The sequence below is a fragment of the Arachis ipaensis genome, chromosome B10 (assembly GCF_000816755.2).
Source record: "Arachis ipaensis cultivar K30076 chromosome B10, Araip1.1, whole genome shotgun sequence".
Lineage (NCBI taxonomy): Eukaryota > Viridiplantae > Streptophyta > Magnoliopsida > Fabales > Fabaceae > Arachis > Arachis ipaensis.
In genome coordinates, this window is record NC_029794.2 from 128,393,525 (window position 1) to 128,412,619 (window position 19,095).

Genomic DNA, 19,095 nt, shown 5'->3' on the forward strand with positions numbered 1-19,095 from the left:
ATGTGGAGTGAAAGTTAAAAAAAATATTTGTTAAAATAATTATAAATATAAAAATACCAGTTAAAAATATAAAATAAAATTTTTTAGTTATATCTCACTTTTAAATTTTAATGATAAATTTTTTAGCATTTGTATGTTTTATAGTCAATTTTAGTAGTAATTTAGTCTTTTACTAAACTACTAATTTATTTATTTGTTTTATATATATCAACATAGAATTGGTTTTCCACCGTATAAAATGAAACTTCATCCAATATAGTGTTGTAATTATGCATGGCAGCAGTACTTTTATTCTTTTGGTTACATTAATTTTTAGCCTGTAATTACTTAATTTATAAAGTTAGAAGTGTGGGTTCAAAATATTAAAAAAAAAAAAAGTGTTAAAGAAAGTTCAGCTTTAATTGAGACAACACCACTTTGATTCACTCTATAAAGCTCATAATATGTGCAGCTTTTCTTATGCCATGTTCACGAAACTGATGATCCCAATTATGAACACATTTCAGTAATCACTGGTTCTACTTGTAGTAACCGCGCGGGCATTATTAGACGTGGAATCATAGTTAATGTAGAGTTGGTAGTATAGGAGTGGTTACACTGTTCATTTCATTATGCAACAATTCGGTATTTCAAGGTATAGAATCCACTACAGATATCTGTATCTGTTGACTCTATAACGAAATTTTGATGTCTAATAGATATAAATTAATATGAAATTGAACACTATTTAAATAATGTATTTGTTATATATTTTGTAAAGAGGAAAAACAATATAAAAGATTTCTTTTAACTAATTCTATAAGATGATGTGAATAAGGATATTGTTATTGTTATTAACTTCAATTACAATTCTAGAGACGCATATATAGTATCTTTATGCTATAATTTTAACGAATAAAAATAAAATTTTCCAACAAAAATTTCTTACTAAATATTTTGAGTTTTCTCCTATTAAAACTCATTTATTTTACTTCCTAAAATTACTATTATCCTTCCTTTATTCTCACAATCTCCGCTTCGATCACAATTTAAAATCTACTCAAATTTTGGACGATCAGAGTACGATATTTGTATTCCCATGCCTAACATGGAATAACATTGAGCAATTCTAAACAGTATTGGAACTTACTTCCTAACACTACTTTAATCAGCATGTCTGCGAGATTTTTATCTGTGTGTACTTTTACAAGAGAAATGTTGCCTTTTTTTATAGAAAAAGTATGAGGAACCAATGCTCTTATTATACAATGCATACAATGGGGTTTAATTGAAATTAAAATTAAATTATGGGTATTGGGGGTTTAATTGAAATTAATACTGAATTATAGTTACAATCATTAATTATGAAGATTTGCTAATTTGAATGGTTCAAAAAATTAGAATTCAGTTAAACCAAAACACAAACCATGATCATTTCTCTATGAACGGCGCCGACACAACCAAGAACCCAACCCCTCTCACCGACGTTACTATCTCATCTTCTCACTGGCTCGTGTGTTATCACTGGAAGTCGCTCTCGGAGACGTCAAGGTCCGCACCGGTGAACGCCCAGAAGCGCATTCCCAGCATGTGGCTCCTTCCGGCAGCACCGCATCAAGTCCACCTGCCCAGCCGGCCTGTGGTCTATTCGGTTTATTCATCGTGCAAGATAAAGGAGTTAATAGTGTCTCTCCTTTGATACGTCCATCACCGTGTGGTAGTTCGTAAATGGCGTGTAAGGTCGTGCAGTCTCTGTGTCATGTTCCATCATCCATTCCTGACCACAATCCATCGAAACCACCGGAAGAAGCTCTAGAACATTTTGTCGCCGACGGTCAGCAGCCTAATAAGGTGAGAATGGTTTGTTGAATTGTTCACCATGGATGCTTATTTATATAAGATTTAGATGTTCATCTTTGCATGCAGGTATAATATCTTTAGAGATTATAGTAAAGTAGTTAACAAAGTAGTGCAGAATCCTATTAGTCTTAAATTGACCTGGAATGAATAAAATATGTAGGTGCATGTACTAGCTTAAAGAAGCATTAGTTCTTCTGCATGAATGACCATAAAATTCCTATTAATAAAGAGTCAGTTAGGTATCTATGTAAAATAGTTTATTTTATTTAAAAAGTATCATCTTCTATAATGTAAAAACAAGGCCACAAATAGCCAAAGAAGCATATACGAATGGTTAAATAGCAGGTTCTCTTCCAACATATAATCATGATAATCAGATGAATTATGGGTTAATATATTGCTTTAATTAAAACAAATAACAGAAAATGAGTTCATTTAGAAAAATTTTGGACACAAAGATTAACATACCATGGATGCTTATTTATATAAGATATAGATGCTCATCTTTGCTATTGGATGATATGAGTGCGTTAATGAGTCATGGAATATTAATATGCAAATTTAAACCAGCATGTATAAGCAATTTAATTGGTACACTTGACAAGTGGCTAGTTTAGAAGTAATCACCCATGATGTACTTGATGCCTAGAGAATAAAACGATGAGGAGATTATTATATTGTTAAATATAATAAGATAAAAATAACTGCATTGTTATTGTTAAGACTTTTCCCGAAAATGTAAGCTAAATAAAATAATAAGAGTCATGCATGTTTACATACATATTATATATATGAGTATACATGATAGATGGCATATGCATTAAAAATTCCACTTTAGTGACAATGGATTCACAAACTCAGTAATGAAATAAGTGCATGTTGGTTGTATGTGCTGCTTTTTGATATCGGTGGTACACAGTGTGATGTAGCACAGAGGATATTAGTAGTTAAAATGCTTATATAATAGGTTAAATATAATAGTTTCTATCAATAGGTGATACCGATGCATTTTTTTCCAAATTAATATGGGTAGGATGATGCGGTCCAGTTATATTTTTGTATCCTTATATATGGAGTTTGGAAAGAATTTTTGTGCATCTCGTTTACTAGTGGATTATCTAAATAGTTTTCATGAATCTGATTTTCGGTGTTTGTTTTCGTAATTATAGGCCATGTCAAGATTGGATGTTACTGAGGTTGGAAGTGAAGAGACGGATATTTGTTATGAGGTTTGGATTCTAGTTTCATCATGTATTATAATGCTTGGGACAATAACCATCGTGATTTTATATTTTGTTCGTTTATATTGCGAATATAGGACATGCCGCTTTTGGATCTTTCGCAGGCTGGAAGTGAAGAGATGGATCATGGTCACCAGGTTTGGTCTCAAGTTTAATTTTTGGTAGTCCTGAACCGCATGGTTGATTTGAACTTTAACGGTTTTGTTTTGTTTTTTTTTGTTTTTTTAAAATAAATTTGATACTTAGGTACCGGATCACGATGGCCTTCGGGAGGATGAAATACCATGTGTTGGAATGCGGTTTGAGCAATTGCAAATGGCTCATGAATTCTATGTGACATATGCAAAGAAATTTGGGTTTGCTACTAAGATACGAACGACAACCTGTGATAAGATCACAAATCAACCCATTAACCAAGCTATTCACTGTAATAGGGATGGGTTCCGTGTGTCTCGTGTCAAAGCGTCAACACGGAAGAACAGGATCTCAGCCGCTGGCTGCAAGGCAAGGATATACGTGAAGTTTGACAAGGAGACGCAAGACTGGTTTTTCTTTAAGGTGGAGTTGAGTCACTCGCACCCATGTTCAGCGAGAAAGGCGGTGCACTACCATGAGTATAGGAAGTTGACCATGCATGCGAAGTGCGTGATCGAAGATAATGATGAGGCTGGGATTCAACCAAACAAGATTTTCCTAGCTTTGGCAAATAAGTCTGGGGGCCCATCTAACATGGGATACTCAGAAAAAGATTTGTGAAACTATAATACAGCTAAGCTCTGAACCAGCAACGTCAACGTGGATGTCAGAGAGACGATGAACTATTTCATGAGAATGAAGGACATCAATCCAAACTTCTTCTACGCGGTGAATTTGGACGATGAGTGTAAATTTCGGAGTGCGGTATGGGTGGATGCAAGGTGTAGGGTGTCGTACGAATATTATGGAGATGTTGTGTCACTTGATAGCACATACAGCACAAACAAGTATGGAGTTATTTTTATGGGGTTAGCTTTATTTTTTTTCCTAGCTTGGTCGTGACTGATATTTGTTTTTTGTCGCCGTTTTTGCATGTAGGCATGTATTACCGTTTGCGTCGTTCGTCGGTGTTAACCACCATGGTTAGTCGACCATCCTTGGTTGTGCTCTTCTTAGAAATGAGGAAATCCCAAGTTATGAGTGGGTTTTTCGCCAATGGGTTAAGTGTATGGGAACTGCTCCACAGCGGATCATTACTGATCAATGCAAATTCATTTTTCGTGCAATAAAAAATGTGTTACCCGATACACGCCACCGATGGTGCATCTGGCACATTACGAAAAAGTTACCGCACAAACTTGGAGGTTATCGCCGGTACAGAGAGTTGTATGATGAGTTCAATGATATTGTGTGGAACTTTTGGACCGAAAAGTCATTTGAGGATAACTGGTATGAATTCATAGACGAGCACAACTTACATAACAACACATGGCTGTCAGGTCTATTAGTGTACAATTATTTTTTGCTCATTAGTTGAAATCTTTTTGGTAGGTGGCTTTATATGAATTAATAAGAAGTTTATTTTTCTTTATGTAGACCTCTTTGATGATCGACGCATGTGGGTCCCAATATTCTTCAAGGGTGAATTTTGGGCTGCCATGAGGAGCACGCAAAGGAGTGAGAGCATGCACTCATTCTACGGAAATTTCTTACACAGTCGGACTAACTTGGTCCAATTTGTTTACGAATATGACAATGTGCTTGGAATTAAGGAGCAAAGGGAACTGGAGGATGATGCAGCAGACCCGAGGGGGGTTATCCCTTGTGCAACGACCTCACCTATGGAGAGACAATTTTAGCAAGAGTACACTACCTGCATGTTTAGGGATGTTCAAATTAAGTTTGTCAAGAAGGCTAATTGTAGGGTCTCTGTTGTTGCTGAAGAGGGGTCAGTGGTATGCATGAAGGTTGAAGAGGAAAGACTAGTGAATGATAGTATTCTTTGTGTTCCGTACGATGTCCACTTCAATCGATCCACACAGGAGGTTCGTTGTGAGTGCAATCTATTTGAGAGTTCAGGAGTGTTATGCTGTCATTATCTTGAAGTCTTCCATTCTTACAAGGTTTATAAAGACCTAATCGATATGTTCTCCCTCGTTGGAACAAGAACACAAAGCGCAAGCATACTTATGTCAAGAGTAGTCACGACGTCAGTCGGTCGGATGAGAGTCATGTTGCATTCAGGGGACTATGTGCACACTTCTACAACATTGCTCAGGATTTTGTAAACGACGATGAAGAAACAGCCTTGCTTCATGTTGCTCTAGAAGAAATAAGAGCTAAGTTGACTGCTCACCGTGTCAAGAAGAAGTCCGAGACTGTGGCGGACTCCCACAACAATAATGGCTCAACAAGTTCGAATGTTGCCGCTGTGATGGACATCCAAGCCCCATCGAAGGTCAACACAAAGGGCCGGCCAAAGAGTAAGAGGATCGGCGCTGCCCTGGAGAAGTCATTTAAAAAATCTTCTCGGAGAAAAAATAAGCATGACCCCCCAGTAAATGTGTGTATCAACCTCGACCCAACATATTTATTTGGTATAGTACTATGGAAGAAGTTAATTGTTGACCTTTTGTTTTGTTAACCAGGTGGTTTGAGTCAACTCAAGATGTAAGATTTGCTGGTGTTGTAGGCCAGGCTGATCCCGAACAAGTTGGTAGCTTCATGTCTTTGTTAAGCTCCTTTAGCAAAAGTTAAGATTTATTATACAATGCATTCATTTTTTTTTCAAGATTAGTGGAAGAGGCTGGTTTCATGGGGTAAACATATAGGGTTTAAGTTTCTATGCAGTTGATCAGAGAATAAGATTGGATTGATTACATGAAGCATGTTAATGTCACCCGAGTGAACCTTTTGTGTTATTTTATTCCAATGAATTAAATGCATAATTAGTATATACCATGGTTTTCCTTTTACTTCGGAGTATCGATCTTCACCCTAAGCATGGATGGGTATCCGTGAGTATTTCTGTGTGCAGCGTTTGTTTGTTTTGATTAATTGTGACCAAGTTACACTGGATGTTCATTACAGTAAAGTATAGGATGTTTAGTTTAACTATATCTGTGGATGGTCATTGACCGCCGACTCCAATATGCGCACACATGCCTACTTTACTAAACAACTTTGATAACCACATGAATCTAAGTTGCAAGAGAAATAAAACCATAGAGTCTTTTACGGTAACATAACCACTAAATTATTCTCATGTGCAACAACAAAATTAATCCTGATGTCATTCTAAGGTTACTTTAATAAATCCCTAGGCATATCAGCATGTCATTCTAATTAGGCATAACTAAATCGCTAAGCATATCAGCAGCAACTTTCATAACTATAGTATGATAGCCATACGTGAAAGGTCATTATTCAATTAATAAAAGGTCATTATTTTTTTAAATGCATTTTTATTATGTTCTAAAAGTGCATTAGCATATATACTCCTTATTTTTTAATTATTTGCATAATATGCCTGTAATTAGTAAATTATAATATTTGCATGTTTAATACATAGTATTCTTTAATTTTTAGTAGTAACACGAAACATAATTATCTTAGTTTAATAAAAACTTATATCTATGGTATTAACTTCAAATGTATTTTTAACTAATATTCTATTGTTAATTTAAATAATTTACCTCGTTATAAATTCACAAGAAAGGAAATATATATTATATTTATTATCAATTATGATGCTTATATTATTTTATAAACATTATTAAAATGTAAAATATTACATAAAAATTTTTGGATTTTTATCAAGACTTCGAATCAAAGTTAAAAATAACAATTTCTTATATTCTTGAGCAGAAGTTGAATTTCACTATTCGCATGGATGTTCATTATAGTACATTATAAGATGTTTAGTCTAACTATATCTGTGGATAATTATTGTTTCTATAGTCCAGTATTAACAAATATGACTACTTTACTATCCAGCTTTGATAACTCCGAGAATCTAAGCTGGAAGAAAACAAAGATCCTTACACGGTAACATAACCAACGTATCATTTTAATGTCAAGCCAAAAAAATTTCATCCTATAATCATGTAATTCTAATGTGACATAAATAAATCCGTAGCCATATCGTCAGCAAGTAAAATAATCACAATAAGGTAGTTCAATTCACTGGAGCTAAGCCTAAGTAAGCAACCTCTTCCTTCCTTTGCGCATTGCCCCCTTCGGTAATCCTTCCGCACGTTCAATCAATGACCTCGTGCTAGGTGCAGTGTATAGTGAACTATCGTCCTTCTTCTTGTTCCGTGGTGCATTGCGCCGAACAGGTTTAACCGTTTCCTCCAAAAATGAAGTAAGCTGCTGAATCAATACATTGTGTTGGCCACAAATAATGTCAAGCATCAACTCCATCCTGTATGAACTGAGTGAATCCTATGAGAACATTTATCAGGCGATTTGGTATTAAGAACCGTTACAGTGATATTCATACAACATGAATGATGACATCCGGGCAAATGTTTACTTAACAAACCTGGTCCCATTTGTAAAGTTCATGATCTTCTGTCCACCTTTCCATTAGTTTAATAACGCACATGCCACAGTCAAAGCTACATGAAAACAAAATACCATTGCAATTAGGATGTCAAAAACCTGTAACGTGCTATGCCACAGTAGTTAAAGAAAACTAAAAAATTCTCAAATTTGGGTTACAATTTCATCTCACTTGATCGGTTGCATTGGGACCTTGGCGTAGGAACGAGCTGGGCCGTACGTATTGCGAACGAAGCCAGGAATAGCAATGCTTGCCATATCCTCACACAGTCTCACCTGAAAATCATGGAACCAAAAAATCGCTTATAACATGCTATCGTAATAGATAATATAGCTTGATACTAAATAAAAGAAGTATAGTTTATTACCACATACGCATTGAGCTTATCTCGTTCATCATCTATTGGTGCAGAATGCAAATTGTCGAGTATAGCTATTCGCTTCGCATTCACCTCAAATGCATATACCCACCAATGACCCCCCCGACAGTAAGGAAATAACCACTGCAGCAAACAGTGCATATGAATAGCTCTATCTCGTTAGAAAAAAAATTATAAGATAAAAAAAAGCATATTGATCTACCTCGAGCATTCAAGAACCACAACATCCTCACATCATAGGATAACCCATTTCCAACAGCATAATATAGTAAACTCAATCAACTTTAACCATGTATTTAATATTTGAATCCAAAGACCGCGTGAGGCCACATATACAAATCGTGGTTAGATATTTCATAACTAAAAAAGCAACTTACCCATTTTCTCTTTGCTGCTACTACTTTGTCAAAGAACCTTGTATCCTCACCGAAGTTTGGACTAAGACCAGCATAAATTAGCCTTACACCGTCAATAAATGAAGCCAGACTATCATTTCGTGTCACTGATTCATGGAAACCCACACACATAGTCAGAATCCAAACAAAAACTAATCGGCTGTGTAATCAGAAGAATGAAATTACCAAGATGCCTGGAGACACGCAATAGAAATCTCGCTTGAACCTAGATGAGTCAGTGTCGTTGAAAGAGTAGCACATCCATTGAATTACCTAAACAATTTATATAGCAATTTTAAACTATATCCCGATATATAGACACGGAATTAAAATGCATGATCAAGATCATATACTTACGCAGTTGTTGACCCAATTGCGGGGTTTCAAGGACCAGAAGTCCTTCCTTTGTAATACCATGTATTCCCGTCCCTCATACTTAGCTAAATCTTGATCTCCGTTCAAGGACGAGTCCACTATCCATGTTCTGATTTTTTTTCTCCTTAGTCTCTCCCAACTTTATTTTTTTAGGCTTGGATGAATTGATTGAATCGGGAAAGGGGTTGGAGTCTTCTCAAACTGAGTTAAACCGAGTGAAAAGCTAGGTCTCCCTGGACTCGGTGTATGGTAGCTTGATTTGTTTGGCAATACAGTTTGCAGGGGCTGCATAACTATGGCCTTTGATTCGCAACCCCGTTCAACATTATTCAGAACTTTCTCAAATTCAGGACACTGGACGATCGAGATGTCGAATTCGCTGCAAAGGAATGCGACATGAAGTTAGCTAAAACAACAACTTATGACTACCTATACGGCTAATCACAAGGCAGTGTATGACAAATAAAGAAGAGAAACATACAGCATGGTTAGCCTGAAATTACTAACCGGTCAAAATCATAGTCACTGAGCTGGACATGTACTGCTGGTGGCGTGTGTGGAGATGCATCCGTGTGTTGAGTGTTTTCTTGTTGCGGACTTTTATGATTGCCCTTGCACACGGGCTCTGCTTGTTCTGCATCATGTGGTCGAGGCCGCTGTTGGAATAATCGTATCCTTCTAGCAAGCGACATATGGTCATCCTCATCAGAGTCCGGGACTACCAATGCCGCAGCATTGCTTACTAGGTTTTTTCTCTTGGAATTGCTTTTTTGGTGCCGATTCTAGATCGGCTTCTGTGGACAGGCAACTTTCTCCTCGTACCAGGCCTGTATTCCTGTGGTGTATATTCATACATATCGTCACTTGCACTAAGAATACTATAACTCTTCGTAATAGATATCGTCATTTGAATGAAAAACACGAGCATAAGCGAACATCAACAACATCACTAAAGTGAACATCCAAAAGCCCTACTAAAGCAAACATCAACAACACCACTAAAATGAACATCTAAAAGGGCTACAAAAAACATGAACATCCATCGTGGAGCATCAAAGATCTCAATTGCTACCACACAAATCAGCAATGAAACTATTTTCACACAATCCATCATCTTGGCAGCCGCATAAATCAATTACTTCATACACGAAAAGCGATGGAAATAAATAAATCATAATTTATATTTCTGGTTCAGATCAGAACCTAAGCTGAGCATGTTAGCTGCATCTATTTAATTACCAAACTCGACCCAAATAAAAACTTAACAAAAGTAACACACAACAAATGTATTCAAACAAGCATTCAAAATAAAATCATGCCATACAACCACACCAATCAGCATTGCATACTACTTTCACACACTGAATCATCTTGGCAGCCGTATAAATCAATTATTTCATACACGAAAAGCCATGGAAATAAACAACTTATAAGTCATATATCTAGTTCAAATCAGAACCTGAGTCGAGCATGTTAGTTGCATCTGTTCAATTACCTAACTCAACCGAAATAAGAACTTAACAAATATAAACACAACAAATGTGTTCAAACAAGCATTCAAGATAAAACCATACCATACAACCACACCAATCATCAATGCAAACTATTATCACACACTCCATCAACTTGGCAGCCGCATAAATAAATTATTTCAAACATAAAAAGCCATGGAAATAAATAAATCACAAGTTATATATCTAGTTCAAATGAGTGCAGAACATATCATAAAGAAAGCGGATCACCTTATCCGACTCCTTATAGCTTGGCTGAGATTTAGTGCTGCCTTTGATAGACGGTAATTGGTCAGCGTCCTTGCGGGGCCTTTTACTCCTTCCTTTCTCGTTAACTGCTTCACTAGTAGTCTGTTTTCTATTTTTTTCTGTTTCCTTGCATTGTTGACTACGCAACCCTGTGTGTTCAACATGTGACAACAAATACATGAAAAAAAAATCAACGTGAACCTCCAATTGCATCTGTGTTCTACTGTACTGTTAAAAGGAGAGTAGTAGAGATTGAACATGTGAGATCACATGGTTGGCCTTCTTATCAAGTTCATTAGTGGTCCATTCAACAATCCAAGGCTCGGGCACACAACATGCATGCAACGGACCATACTTTAGGCGGTGAAAGTACAAAACCTATACACAAGTAACTTGAATATTAGGACTTAAACATAAAGCCATAGATCATTTTTAAATTTACGTAATTTATTTGCAATACCAGTAACACGAACATGCATCCGCCGCATGTTTCCTGGTTCTCGTCTTGGAATTTCCTTATCGCATCCCGCAGCCAGTTTAATATCTGATACGGCCAATGAAATCTTCTTGGGTTAGAGACGTCCATATCGGAGGGAGGTGCCATGGAGAAATAGTCTGCTGGCTTGTAGGGTTAAGAAACATCTTCAATACAATCAAGATAAAGTATCTTCTAAAGGTCATCCTCTGTTGCTCGGTCTCCATCGGACAGGCAAACAGAAAGTCCCGCAACTGGGTTGTAGTTTTCTTCTGAAATTCTCTCTTTATTGCCAAATGCGACTCATTTTTTTTCTGCAATACCGGTATTGGGTCACCTGCGCGAAACGAAACACTTTACCACAATGAGTACGTGTCAACATGGGAAAAAGCATAACCACAAACCGGGAGTTTTACATCTTACATAACTTACACTAACCTCGAGAAGGTATGCCGAATACATTGCCGATAAGTTCAGCGGTAATTCGAATGTCCCCGGCCTCGACCCTTAGAGTGTTTGTCTCCACATCATAGGCCCTAGCTAGTTGGAGCATGATGCTCTGCTTCACATGCTATTGTGGTACCTGGCGCAGGAAGTCAAATCCAATGGCCTCAATCTCCGCTAACTTAGCTTTCCCATTATGTCGTTCCAAATGGGTAAATAAATTGTTGACGTAGCAGGGTGAGCATCGCGTCTCAACTAGTTTCTGTTGAGCAAAACAAAAAAGGATCAGAATATTTTCATAAAAAATAACCAACTATGTTCATTTATTCATGTAATCAATGGGATACCTTTTTACCCATCTGAGTGTGTCGTCGGCCGGTTTAGGGATTGGTTTGGTCGAGCACCGTGATAATTTACACACGCAATATTCAGCCGGCAATCTAAGTCGTAAAGTCTTACAAAAGAAGCTGGTAAAGTGCAGCCAAATAACGTAAATAATAGCATTATATTACATTGCAATGGATGTAAACTTAATCATTGGACGCTAAATGGAACGACAATATCATACTTATGTATCCAGACAAATAAGAAAATATTGGACACAAAGATTATAGCATTTTTCATATAAAGAAAATCTTGGGTAGCAGAAGTATAGTAGAATACAAAACCCTGCTGACTTAGATGCTTGGGACAATCTTGTGCATAATTCAATCTTGTAAAATTCCACAAATCCAACAAAGAAATGGTAGTATTAGCTTTACTTTCTTAAAAAAAACTGTTTACTAATTAAGTTTGTTGAATAGTAATCACTTCAGTTCAGCCTAATTCAAGTTCATCACGCTTCTTTCATGTTCCCTACCATTTTAGTCTTAACATTCACATTAATGATGGGTTGATTCATCATCATCCACATGCAGGTATAATACCTTCAGAGATTAGAGTAAAGTAGTTAACAAAATAGTGCAGAATCCTATTAGTCTTAAATTGTCGTGGAATGAATAAAATTTGTAGGTGCATGTACTAGCATAAAGAAGCACTAGTTCTTCTGCATGAAACTAGAAAATTCCTAGTAATAAAGAGTGAGTTAGGTATCTATGCAAAATAGTTTGTTTTATGTAAAAAATATCATCTTCTATAATGTTAAATAAGCATATACGAATGGTTAAATAAGCATATACAAATGGCCAAATAAGCATATACGAATGGTTAAATAGCAGGTTCTCTTCCAACATATAATCATGATAATCAGTTGAAATATGGGTTAATATCTTGCTTTAATTAAAACCAATAACAGAAAATGAGTTCATTTAGGAAAATATTAGACACAAACATTTAATTGAAATGTTTCATACAAAGATCAAACCTCACAATTTCCCCCTTGTCACCATCTATAAATGAGATAAAAAGCTATAACAACAGCACACCACACAAGTTGCACCTCAAGTGCATCAAACATTTCCTTAGATCCATACAGCATATAATACCTTGTTAGAGTGTCTTCAATACAATTTTGTTGTCCGGGTTTAAAAATCTACCCGTCCAAGCCTATTAAGAAAATTACTTTAACTTTATTACAAACCAATAACAACAGTTTCAGCTAATTCTTTGGTTGCAGTGGCAATAGGAAAAAAATTATAGACACTAGAAAAAAATTCGATGAATGACCATCCAATATACTATTAAAGTGACCATCCAACATACTATTAAAGTAACCATCCAACAAATATCAACCCATTTTCAACAATGTTCAGCCTGTATACGTCACGTTGCATGCACATTGTCCACACGGAAAGGGACAAAAAAGATTTAAATTTGACTGCTATATAAACACGATCCAAAATATTTTCCGACCTTTCCCGCGCAAAAATTAAATCACCAAGCATATCAAGATCATAGACTAACTACATACTCCACAGTCTCTACGATAATAAACAGCAACCAATGCTTTTTCACCATGGGTCATCAGTAATTTAATCAACAAAATATATTTACTTTCAAACATGCAACAACTATTACCAATTAAAAAATGAACAACAAAACCCACTTATATTGGATGGTTATGATTCTTCTAGAGGTGATGTTCTTTATGTTTCCGGTGAACGGTGTGTTGACGGGCAGGTGGGTGTTTTTTCCCGGGTCGGCTACTCCGTTGATAGGAGAGGAAAGTGCCCACGCGATGAGAACTCTGCTGCTACTGGGTTCGTGGGTGAGCGCTCCTTGAATGCGTTCCTGGTCGGCGGCATCGCGCACAGTGGCTCCTTTGCAGAGACGGCGGGATGTTCAAGACCAAGAGGGCGCCGTCCTTGATGCCAACGATGAGGATTAATGGGTTGATGGGTGCCCTTCCTCGGTTGCAAAAGGGTTTGGGTGTGTGCAAAGAGTGGGAGGGTTTGGGTTCTTCGCCGTTAGTGGTGTGTGCAAAGATTGGGAAGGGTTTGGGTAGGGGGTAAGGGGGGTTGGGAAAACACGCTGAAACAAAAGGGTTGATTGATTTGGGGAAAAAATGTAAATATGAGAAATTAGGTGGTATGTTAAACTAAACAACCAAAATATAATTAAGGTTATTAATTGGTTAATTCTTTTTATTAATATTAATTGGGCCTAATAAAGAGCCCATTGTATACATTGTATACATATCTCATTGTCTCCCTAGCGGTGCTCTTTTCTATAACATCACCCACAAAATGATATCCTTACATCAATATGCTTGGTACGAGTATGATAAACCTGATTTTTAATCACATGAATTGCACTTTGACTATCACAACTCAGATTCATGCAATCTTGCTGAAACCTCAAATCATCTCGAAGATCCCTTAGCCGCAATGCTTCTTTCACCCCTTCTGCTACTGCCATGTACTCAGCATCTGTAGTAGATAGTGCCACGGTACCTTGTAACATTGATCGCCAACTAACTGGAGCGCCTTGTGTTTTATATACATAACCGGTCGTAGAACGTCTTCTGTCTAGATCACCAGCATAACCAGAATCAACAAAGCCGCTGATTTGACATGATTTTCCGCTAAAGCATAAACATATGTCAATTGTACCCTTCAAGTACTTTAATATCTACTTGACTGCTTCTCAGTGTGCCTTATCTGGATTTGCCATGAACCTGCTAACAATACTGACTGTCTGTGAAATATCTGGGCATGTACACACCATAGTATACCTTAGGCTACCGACTGCACTAGTATAAGGTAAATTTTCCATGTAAGCCTTATCTTCTGCTGTTGTGGGAGATTATTTACCAGAGATATTGAAATGTGGAGCCAACGGTGTTACTACTGGCTTAGCATTTTTCATTTTGAACCTTTCAATAATGCGCTCAATGTACCCTTTCTGGCTCAAGAACAATTTTCAGCTTGATCTCTCTCTTTTAATTTCCATGTCTAATATTTTTCGTGCAACACCCAAATTTTTTGTTTCAAATTCTTTACCAAGTTGAACCTTTAATCTATCTATCTCCACCTTGCTCTTGGAAGCAATAAGCATGTCATCCACATATAGAAAATAGATATAATCACTTTCAGAAAGCTTATGAATGTATTCACAATAATCATAATTACTTCTGAAAAAACTTTGTTTTAACATAAAGGAATCAAATCGCTTTATTGAGGAGATTGTTTCAATCCATATAGCGATTTCTTTAAGCGACATACCTGATTTTCTTTACCCTTAACCTTAAAACCCTCAGGTTGATACATGTAAATTTCTTCCTCTAAGTCACCATGCAAAAAAGTTGTCTTTACATCTAGCTGTTCCAACTCAAGATCACCCTGAGCAACAAGACTAAAAAACACCCTTATGGAAGTGTGCTTCACCACAGGAGAAAATATCTCGTTGTAATCAACACCTTCTTTTTGTGCAAATCTCTTTGCTACTAACCTAGCTTGGAATCTTGTACCATCTGACTTAGTAGGATCTTATTTTCTTTTATACACCCATTTACAACCAATTGCAGTCTTTCCCACGGGTAACGGGACCACCTCCCATGTCTTGTTCTTATGGGAGATTGCATCTCTTCTTCCATGACGACCAACTAACTTTTTCTATCTTTGTCTTTGATAGCAAGGTTGAAGGTGACCAGCTCATCATCCTCCACCGAGAGTGCATAATCTACAAAGTTTACCTGCCCATAATGTCTCAGAGGCTTGTCTGACCCTAACTTCTGAATGAATTTATAATTTCTCTTTGGCCTAGTGGATGCTAAAGAATCCTGCTACTGCTGTTGTAATACATGTGCATTTTCTCGCTGAATCTCCTCATGATCAAGTTCATCCTCTGCATCATCTCGAGTAGCATTAGGATGCTCCACTTGAACATTATTAGAATCTATTTGTTGGTATTTAGACTATATCTCCACCACTTGAGTATTTAAAATTTTTCCAACATCACCATCATCTGACATCGTATCTTTAGACAAAACTACCATAGATCGTTCATCAAAGGGAATATCCCTGCCAATTACAAACTTAGAATCATTTACGCTCCAAAGATGATACCCTTGAACCCCTCTTGGATACCCCAAAAGATTGTCATTTTAGCTCTAACATCAAGCTTATTATCTTTGACATGATAATAGGCTGTGCATCCAAAAATTCTGAATTTCTCGTAATCTGCATGTTCTCCTGACCACACTTTATAAGGTGTGTCTCCATCTAGAGAAGAATGTGGGGATCGGTTCACTATGTAGCAAGCTGTAGCAACCAACTCCGCTCACCACTCTCTGCCTAACCCAGAATTAGAGCGCATACACCGTGCCTTCTCAAGTAGCATACGATTCAGTCGTTCAGCGACTCTATTCTGTTGTGGTGTTTCTCTAATTGCCCAATGTCTCACAATGCCTTCTCGATCACAGAACTCCTTGAAAGTTCTATTCGTGTACCCTGTGCCATTATTTGATCGTAGAGTTTTCAGCTTTCTGCCTGTTCGATTTTCAACCATTGCTCTCCATCGCTTAAAAATGTCGAATACCTCGCTTTTATGCTTGAGGAAGTAAACCCAAATATACCTGGAATAATCATCAACAAAAGTAACAAAATACCTGGAACCACTCTTGGAAGTAACTTTAGACGGGTCCCAAACATCAGTATGCACGTAGTCTAATAATCTTCTGCTTTTGTGTGTCTTTCCATACACGCAATGCTCACAAAATTCCATTTGTGATTTTTTCATATGTTTAAGCAAACCTTGTCCACAAAGCAATGATAGACCTTTCTCTGACATATGTCCAAGCCGCATGTGTCATATTCTTGTGCAATTTTTTTGATCTCTACTTTCATCGATTCCAACTGTTAACTCAACTATGACTGTTGTCCCCAAAAGAGAATAAATAGTACCGTGACGAACTCCCTTCATCACTACCAAAGAACCACGAACAACTTTTAGTACCCTATTTTTTGTAACTATTTTGCAACCATTTTTCTCCAACAAACCTATGGAGATAAGATTTTTTTGCAAGTCTGGAATATGTCTCACATCCTTTAATAAGGTTCTTACTATTCCATCACACATCTTGATTCTTATAGTACCTAACCCCACAGTTTTATAAGCATGATCATTGTCCATTAAAACTGTGCCACCATTTATGCTTTGATAGATAGTAAACCGCTTTCTATTTGGGCAAATATGGTGAGATGCTCCTGAATCAAGAATCCACTTATCGTAGATATCGTAAGATTGTTCTGTCACAGAGTAACAGTCTTCCTCATCATTTGAGACGTAGCTTGCTTCTTGCTTTTCTTTTGGGTTGTCATTGTTCTATTTCTTAAAAGTTATCTTCTTATTTGGACAATTTGCTTTGAAATATCCAGGCTCTCCACATTTAAAGCATGTTCTCTCCGCGTGAGGTCTAGATTTTGGCCTAGACTTTCCATGCTTATTACCTTTTCCTCTTTCATTAGTCCTTCCTCTAGTCGCGAACAATCCTTGTGCTTGATCATTATACTCTCTTTCATTTGGAGATGACATTACACTTGTAGCAACCTTACGTAGATCATCTGCTAAAAGTGATGCTCTCGTCTCATCCATGGTCAGAGTGTCACCCACCAGCATCAACGTCTGCACCAGATTTTCATAGGATTTCGGTAATAAAAATAATAATATGAGTGCCTGATCCTCATCATCAACCTTCAGATCTATATCCTTTAAGTTTGATATAATCCTATCAAACTTATTGATATATTCTCGAATTGAGGTGCCTTTTTCCATCTTGCACGTATACAATTTAGATTTTAAGTAGATCCTGTTAGTTAGAGTCTTTGTCATGAAGTTACTCTCTAACTTTGCCTAAACGCCTGCTACAGTTACTTCTTCATTTACCAAAAAAGCAACATCCCTCTCAAAGCATAAGATTATTGCAGCCCGCGCCTCAAGATCTAATTCTTTCCAATCCTCATCTTTCATTTCCTCCGACTTTTTCTCTTTTCTTGCCAGTGCCTTGTGTAATTTTTGTGATATAAGCATATTTTTCATCTGCATCTTCCAATAAGAAAAATCATTTTTCCATTAAACTTCTCAATTTCATATTTGCCTACTTTGACATTATCACTAGTGGAAGTCATTATATTCAAAATTGAATTTTACCACGCAAATAATGAATAATATAACGTTGGCTCTTGATACCAATTGTTGAGTTTACAGCGAAATTTTGACTTCTAATAGATACAAAATAATATGAAATTGAACACTACTCACAATAATGTACTCACTATATATTTTGTAAAGAGGAAAAATAATATGAAAAATTTCTTCTAACTAACTCTATAAGATGATGTGAATAAGGATATTGTTATTGTTATTAACTTCAATTACAATTCTAGAGACGTATATATAGTATCTCTATGCTATAACTTCAACGAATAAGAATAAAATTCTCCGACAAAAACTCCTTATTAAACATTTTGAGTTCTCTCCCGGCAAAACTCATTTATTTTACTTCCTAAAATTACTCTTATCCTTCTTTTATTCTCACAGTATTAAATTATAATTTATTTTTTGTAAATTAATTAGAAAAATAAAAATATTTTGTTCCAAATACATGTCCAATAAAATTTTATTAACATAAAATTTATTAAGATGATAATAAATTTACTGGTCCTTTAATTAAAAGTGGTGGATTCATTTTGAAAATATTAAAATAACAAATATTAGATTCTGGAATGCCACAAAGCTTGAAGCAATCAAGTTACAAGATCATGGTACTATCATCCAAACCGACAATAAGTTATATCTGTAACTGTGTTCTCCAATTCCTCAGTGTGGGGGAAGCGTGGCTATTCCTTCACCACAATTGCTTTTTAGTACAGAAGACACATGGCCTCATCACTGAATCCTAATTCATATTTCAAACTTTAATACCATTTTTTTTAATTTATTTCTTTCACTGTCTTCAGTTCTAATTAACGCTACTGATAAAAATGTTATCTCATTGTGTCTATGTTTTGAACTTTACTTATTTGATCTCATGCAACTTGTTTTTATTAAATGAATTGTGATGTGATATTTTGGTCCCTAACCTAGTATTTTGCCATGTTCTTAGACAGTTGAGAGTAAATATGACTATGAATAATGTATGTTTGTTACTCATACTTATTAGACAATATAGGATTTTTTTACGATTATGTTATGTATGTTTTAAAA

The 19,095-nt window shown here is 36.3% G+C and overlaps 2 protein-coding genes across 2 annotated transcripts; both read left to right on the plus strand.

Moving 5' to 3' along the window:
- Positions 1,708 to 3,836, plus strand: LOC107621401 (protein FAR1-RELATED SEQUENCE 5-like). The gene is made up of 4 exons (XM_016323422.2): positions 1,708 to 1,830; positions 3,009 to 3,068; positions 3,158 to 3,217; positions 3,327 to 3,836. The coding sequence occupies exons 1-4, from the start codon at positions 1,708 to 1,710 to the stop codon at positions 3,834 to 3,836; spliced, it is 753 nt and encodes a 250-aa protein (XP_016178908.2).
- Positions 4,285 to 5,813, plus strand: LOC107621399 (protein FAR1-RELATED SEQUENCE 7-like). The gene is made up of 5 exons (XM_016323421.1): positions 4,285 to 4,555; positions 4,653 to 4,870; positions 4,958 to 5,101; positions 5,224 to 5,567; positions 5,705 to 5,813. The coding sequence occupies exons 1-5, from the start codon at positions 4,285 to 4,287 to the stop codon at positions 5,811 to 5,813; spliced, it is 1,086 nt and encodes a 361-aa protein (XP_016178907.1).